General features: G+C 48.0%; 1 protein-coding gene across 1 annotated transcript in view; it reads left to right on the forward strand.

Annotated features, from left to right (window-relative positions):
- The window catches only part of ATP13A5 (ATPase 13A5), a 118978-nt gene that overhangs the window by 41963 nt on the left and 69504 nt on the right, over positions 1-7511 (forward strand). The window contains exons 7-8 of the mRNA XM_069083295.1: positions 2-136; positions 5279-5351. Of these exons, the coding sequence (XP_068939396.1) occupies positions 2-136; positions 5279-5351 (208 nt within the window). The remainder of the gene's footprint in view (position 1; positions 137-5278; positions 5352-7511) is intronic.

Below are 7511 nucleotides of genomic sequence, written 5' to 3' on the forward strand. Positions count from 1 at the left end.
GGTTTTGAATCCATTTTATGTGTTCCAAGCATTTACCCTTACTCTGTGGCTGTCTCAAGGTTATATCGAATACTCCATAGCCATTATCATTCTGACCATCATCTCCATCATCCTAAGTGTCTATGATCTCCGGCAGGTAAGGCCTCTGACTCCTTGGGAGATCTCTCCCCTCTCATTCCTGGGCTCTGCTTCTGCCTAGCAGGAAGCCAAGTCCAAGAAGCCTGTGTAGCAGTCTGCAAGTGTCTGAAGAGGCTTGAACTGTTTGGACCAAGCAGACAGAACTAGATGGGATCCTGGGAAGGTGGAATGGGGAAAGTGCAGGCAGGAAAATCTTCCCAACAATCTGAGCTTTCCCAAGGTGGGACCAGGGCTTCCTGCTCATGGAAGGCAGAGACTGGATAAGAGTAAGCATTGGGTCTAATGGAGAGGGAGGGACCTTATTTGTTTGCAGAGTCCTGTTTGCCTTAAGACTCTGAGATACTTGAATTATGTAAGGCGCCTCTTTATCATACCCCTGCTTCCTTCTAGAGAATATTTTCGCACATGCATATCACCTAACCCCCAAGCCTAGAACCATAAAAATCCCATTAAGACTGGTGTTGCTCTGGGAAAGGGTGTGGTCATCTCCTTCCCCTGGCTCCACTCACTACCCCTGTAACTTTCCAAAGCAAAAAAGTCCTCCTTAGTCACCACTCATTCCGCGTGTTATCTCCTCCATTAAAATGTAAGCTCCTTTAAACTGATTCTCTCTCTCAGTCTCTCTATCTCTCTCTGTCTTTCTCTGTCTCTCTCTCTCTGTCTGTCTGTCTCTGTCTCTCTCTCCTCTCTTCTCTCTCCTTTCTGTCTGTCTGTCTCCAATGAGTACTCTCTTCATTCTTCCAAAGAGAGCTGGCTCTGTTTCCCCCATCAGAATTCTAGAGGCTCCCTGAGAGATTGGGCAAGACTTTCTCTCCTGCTTTTCATTTGAGTCGTCAATCCAGGGTGTTCTTCCTACTGTTAGCCTCTGTCAAATAATGCCCCAGCTTCGTTTCACTCAATAACATTGATCAAGTTTTACAAAGGAATCTTTGCTTCAAAAATGTAGCAAGAAAAGAAGTGGGAAGACATTGCCTGGGGGGGGGTGGCCTCCCCTCTGCCACGTGGCCAGCAGAACAGTGGGCTCGCAGGATGGCCCCAGTTGTCTGATGCTCCAGACTGGGGGCTCTTCCCCAGCCTCGGCATCAGTTTAACACCCTGATGCTTATTTGTCTCACTTTTCCTTTGTCATTACAGATGGTAGAGTAGACAGAGAATTGTAAAGATAGAGACAGACGAAGCATAAATCAGAGCTTGACATTTGCCAGCACCGTGTTAAGTGCTGCAGAGACAATCTCAAAGCAGCCAGGCATTCCCTGCCTCTGTACAGCTTACATAATGGGGAGGGGGCATTGAGGGGGAGAAGTACAGGCCAACCAAAGGTTTTCTTTTTCATGATTTGCAAACCCTTTGTTAAATGCCATTCCAAAGCGTCCCAGAACAAGAGAAATTCCAATATGGATACTTAAATTTTCCTTAGGACTGTGCTTTTAAATTATGTTACTTTGCTGGCATTCCCCTCTGTGACCTCCGGGTCTCTCACTCCTCCAGAGAAGGAGGCAACATTAAAAAGAATGATTAAATATTCATCCAGAAATCAGTTGGTGAGCTTGGCAACTAGAATTTCATCCCTTTACCATGGTAATATAACAGCAAATTGAACAGCATTTCCTGAAATTCTACCTTTGTGACTCCAAGGCTGAGACACAAATATTTGTTGACTTGAATTAGATTGAACACACTCTCACAGAGGAGACAAACTCAGTCACCAGACTTGACGGATGGGTGATGATTGCTTGGCAGGAGCGGTGTCTCTGCGCAGCTCACCAGGCCTGCTGGCACCTGACTTACCGGTGATCTGTATATCACACGCAGGTAGCCAAAGCCAAGCTCAGACAGAGCTGACCCGGCCTTCCTCGTCCCCAAAGCCAGATCCAAAGAAGCAGACTCCCCACCTGCACAGGCCTGACATGGTTTGGGCTCTGCTCTTCTCTGTGCACCCTCCGGGCTGGCCTCTCTTTGTCACCTTCCTAACTTCCCAGTTTCCTCCCTCCACCAACAGAGCCCCTGCCCCAGACACACGCTATGGCCTCCTTAAAAACTGCCTTTCCCCCTCAATCTCTCAGTGCTCTGGAGAAGAAAGGGCATTGTTGACTCACAAACACTAAGTAGATAGGAGGCCTTATTATTATAATGACAACATTTCTAACAACTAATCTAATGTATTTCTGCTCCATTATAGGTGAATGGGGGGGGGGGAGGAGGGAGACAGTCCTGGGTGCTGAATTCTTCTTGTAGCCTTGTTTCTATGGAGAAGGCATCTCAGGAGTCAAGTGGACTGGTTAGGAGTGCATTTCTAAGGGGGTTCTACCTGTCTTGGGCTCAGATTAAACAGAACCAGAGTTCTAAATTTAGGGCCAATACAGCATCTCCCCGGGACCAGTCTCTTGGAATATGTCCACAGTGAGCACTGGGGCATGAATTCACTGAGAGGAACTGAATTCAGCTGTAGGACAGTTCTATGGCCTGCTGGCCTTGGCTGCTGGTTTGGAGCCTACTCTGGGATGCTTGATTCAACAGCTATTTAGTGAGCACTTACTGTATACAGGTGCTGGGCTTGTTCTTGGTACCACACACACACACACACACCACATACACACACCACACACACTACACACACATACTACACACCACACACACCACACACACACACACATACCACACACCACACACACCCCACACATCACACACACACACACACACACACACACACACACACACACACCACACTACAATGGACCTATTTCTGGCTTCGAGGAGCTTCCTGGGTCATCTCCTGAGTGACTAGAAAAAAATCAATATGAAGTAATTTCAGGAGAACAGGGGCAGCATCACTCAGCAGCATTAGGAAGTGTCCTGTAAGACATGCCTCCCCCACTAGCCAAGTCTTGGAGGAAGCCAGGATTTCCCAGAGGTGGAAGTGAGGGGCCTAACCAATTCAGGCACTGGGGAGAGAGAGAGAGAGACAGGCTTGGAAAAGGAGTAAAATGGGGAGCCAGCAGGTCCAGTCTGGGCAGCTCACACAAAGTATGTGAAGAGATATCAGACAGAATCAGTCTGGAATGACAGTGGGAGCCAGATTGGGGAGAATGTTAAATGCCAGACTGAGAAGTTTGAGATAACCAAGAGCCACACCAGTTTTTTGGAGGGGGAGTGTCTGTGCCTTAGAATATTAATTTGCCAGTTGGGCAGAGAATGAATTGGGAAGCTGGGAACCCAATGAGGAAGTTATTGAAATAATCCAGGCAAGAGGAGGTAGGAGAATGAAGGCTCTTACCCATGCATTTGTTTCAAACTCCATTTAACTCCTAGGATGCATTTCCCATAGAAACAAGACTACCAGAAGAATTTAGCACCCAGGACTCTTTCCCCACCCCCAACCCTTTTTTCACCTATAATGTGGCAGAAATGCCATAGAGGAAGCAGGACATTGATGGCTTTTCTAGTGGACAGAAAGGGATATACGTGGGGGATGTTGAGGATGAAGAGATGGGGACTGACTGGAAGTGGGGGGAGGAGAGTGAGAAAGAGAGAGCAGTAAAGAACGACTCTAGAAGCCCATGTGATGGTGAAGATGATGGAGGCTTCAACAGAAAAGGCATATGCAGAGGAGGAGAGAATTTGGGTAAAATAGAATGAGTCATGCTTTGGACATTTGGAGTTTGAGATGACCAGAGAGCTGGGGCATGGTGGAACTAGGAGCCAGAGAAAGGTTGGGGTAGGGGCAAGGAAAGAGATCAGCCAATCACCCAATGAGAACTCATTAGGTACCTATTACATGCCTGCCCTCAAGGAGCTTATGATCTAATAGAGGAAGTGTGCATTGTGAACATCGTGAGAGGGAGAAGAGAGACAGCATGAGGGCTGAAGAGAAGGGAAGGGTAGCCTGAATGTTTTCACATTTTGTCTTTTCTCCTCTTTTTTATTTGATTGTGGGAGACCAACATGTTTGTAGGCACCAAAAAGGAACCAGACAAGAGGAAAGGAGGGAATGTGAAGGGGGAGCTCTCAGGGAAGATGAGAGGGAACCCAAAGAAATACTTGCCTATTGCGGGGAAAGTCAACAGGTAGATGGGGTCCAGAAGCCCAGGAAGGGGTCAGTCTTGTAAAGAAGAAGGAGAAGGATCATGTCTCTGTCAGAAGCTGGAGCAAAGGAAGAGAGCCAGAGTGTTGTGATGAGAGGTTTGGATGGGGGTTTGATGGGAGCTGTCTGGGAGAAGATGGAACTTCCAAAGGAAGCTAGAAAATAGAAGATGAGGGGCGGCCAGGTGGTGCAGTGAGTAAGAGGGCTGCAGACCCAGGATCGGTTCTGGCTTCAGATACTTGGCACCCACACAAAATATGTAACCTTGAGCAAGTGTAACCTTGAGCAAGTTACTTCATCCCAATTGCTTAAAAAAAAAAAAGAAAATTGAAGAAGTCCTCTGCCAAGAGGGAAGGAATTGGGCATGGTATGAGGGTCTTGAGAAGAGAAGATCTGAAATCACTGCTGTGGAGAGTGTGAAGTCAATTTATGAAGACCAAAAGGCTCTCCAGATAGCGGTGGAGACTTGGTAGAGATTAGGCAGCATGAACTTGTAGGAATGCAGGTGGTGCGGTTATGTGACTCCCAACCACAGTGTGAACAGGAACAAGGAGACAGACAATGGGAGGAATCCTGGGTTAGGGTGTGTCAAGGTGCCATGAGGTACTAAAAGGCAGAAGATGAAAGTTGTGTGCAGTGAAGAAATACAGGGGGGGCGGCCAGGTGGCTCAGCGAGTAAGAGCACTGGCCCCAGAGTCGGGATGACCTGGGATTGAATCCGGGCTCAGATACTTAGCACCACACCCAGAAATAACTGGCCATGTAACCTTGAGCAAGTTACTTAACCCCAATTGCTTAAAAAAGTACAGAAGGAAGGCATTTGGCCCCAGTAGAGCAGAGATTCCCGAGGGCACAAGTGAGCAGGATGGCGGAGGAGGATGCAGATTGGGGAGGGGGTGCTTCGGTGGTGCTGGGGATGGGAAGACACAGAGCATTAGGAGGCAGCTGGATCTTTGATCCCTCAGCAGACGCTGGCTTTGCATCACAAGGGGAGGAGGAGCAGGCACTGTCAGGAGTCTGCTCTTCTAGGATTCACCTTTCGGCTTTTGAACCCCACAGCAATCGGTCAATCTGCACAACCTCGTGGAGGACCACAACAAGATCCAGACCACAATACACACCAAGGAGGAGGGTAGGTGGCCTCCGCTATGGTTTAACCCTTCTATGCCCCACTTTGGAATTCGTGACATTTGAGACATCAGTCTCCTCAGTGATCTGATGGAAGAGATTCAGAGTCACCCCACCCCATACTGACTGCCCTGCTCCCAACACTCCCAAAACACTTGCACACAGACATTTTCCTCAATTATTTTGACCTCCCTTCTGTTGCTTTGCCGGAGTACCTACTTCTCATTTTTCTCTCTCTGTCTCTTTCTCTCTGTCTCTCTCTGTCTCTCCCTGTTTCCCTTTGTCTGTCTCTGTCTCTCCTCAAATTAGTTCCTTGAGAGGAAATGTGTCATTCATCACTTTTCTTTCCCTTTCCCCATCCAGTTCCTACCTCTGAACTTGGCTTTGGACCACAATCACTGACTAACATAGGTTGCTAACACAACAGAACACAGTAACATAATATAGTAACCTAGGTTGGTAACCCATGTCACACTGGGGGTTGCTCCGGTGGGTGTCAGAGGCAGACTGAGGAGCTGGGAGTGTGATAACCAAGGGACATCCTGAAGCTGGGCCAGTCGAAGTATCAGCGATAGGTGCAGAATCGACGCAGGCAAATCGAGGCCCCTCAAGGTTAAGAACCCGTCCAGGGCGATACTGGACACGGTGTGCTGCCACAGTCGGCTGAAGACTTTGTATCCATTTCCTGAGGAGGCAGAAGGCAAACCCTGAGCACCAGCCACCAGGCACAGCTGGTGCAGAGTTTTCAGTTACCCAGTCAACAAGATTTATTTAATGTCTAGTGTGTGCCAGAGTCTACAGTGAGAGCTAAGGGTACAAAGAAAGGCAAAGATAGTCCTGCCTGCAAGGAGTTTACAATCTAAAGAAGGAGAAAAATTAAGCAAATATGTACAATTAGAATAAGGAGGGAGTATAGAAGGGGGTGGTTTGCTGGGACTTGAAGGAAGCCAGTAAAGCTGAGAGCCAAAGATGAGGAGAAGCGTCCAGGGAGCAGCCAGAGGTGTTGGTGAGAGCTAGAGGTTCTTGTTCATGGAATAGAAAGGAGGCCAGTGTCCTGGAGCTAGCAGGAGACCCTGGAGTTTAAGATGACATAATAAGACCTATGCTTTAGGAAAACCAGGTTAGTGTCTGAATGAAGGATAGGTGGGAGTGGGGAGAGACTGAGGCAGGCAGACACCCCCGGTGGCTATTGCAACAATCCAGGGGGGAAGCGATAAGGGCCTGCACCAGATCAGATGGGAGAAGGGGGCTATTGGAGACATGCTGCAGGTGAAATCAACAGGTCTTGACCTTGGCAATAGACTGTATCTGAGGGATGAGAAAGAGTGAGTCGGCTAGGATGGCTCTTATGCAGAGAGTCTGGAAGACAGGGAGGAGGGTGGTACCCTTGATGATAATGGGCAAGTGTGGAAGAGGGGAGAGTTTAGGGGGAAAGAGACTGCGTGTTTGAAGACTGAAGGTGTCTACTGGCCATCCAAGGCAAGATGTCTAAAAGGCAGTTGGAGGTGTGAGCCTGGAGGTCAACAGAGAGGTCAGGTTGGGGAGGAAGGAGCAGGAGTATTGGTTTTAGTAGAGCAGCAGCTAACATTCCCATAGTGCACACTCTGCCAGGCACTGTACTAAGTGCTTTATGAATATTATCCCCTTTTGAACTCACAACTCTGAGTGGTGAGCCCCCATCCCCATTTTACAAATGAGGAAACTGAGACAAATAGAAGTTAAGTGACTTTCACAGGGTCATGCAGCTAGTAAGTATCTGAGGAAGGCTTTGAATTCAGGTCTTCCTGAACCTAGACCCCACACTCTATCCACTGTGCCACCTAGCTGAGAATCATTAGTATAGAGATAGTCAAATCCATGCGAGCTGATGATATAATGAAATAGTATGAGGGAGAAGAAAAGAGAACCCAGAATAGAACACAGTGGGACACCCATGGTAAATGTCATGGTATGACTAGGATTTGGATCCAGTAAAGGAGCCTGAAAAGGAGAGACCTGATAGATAGGAGAAGGACTAGGAGAGAGAGAGAGACAGAGACAGAGACAGAGACAGAGACAGAAAGAGACAGAGAGATAGAGACAGAGAGAGAGAGACTGAGAGAGAGAGACAGAGACAGAGAGAGACAGAGAGAGAGAGACTGAGAGAGAGAGACTGAGAGAGAGA

Source organism: Petaurus breviceps, unplaced genomic scaffold (assembly GCF_028583685.1).
Source record: "Petaurus breviceps papuanus isolate PSGF00001 unplaced genomic scaffold, PetGlider_PUasm1.0 173, whole genome shotgun sequence".
NCBI lineage: Eukaryota > Metazoa > Chordata > Mammalia > Diprotodontia > Petauridae > Petaurus > Petaurus breviceps.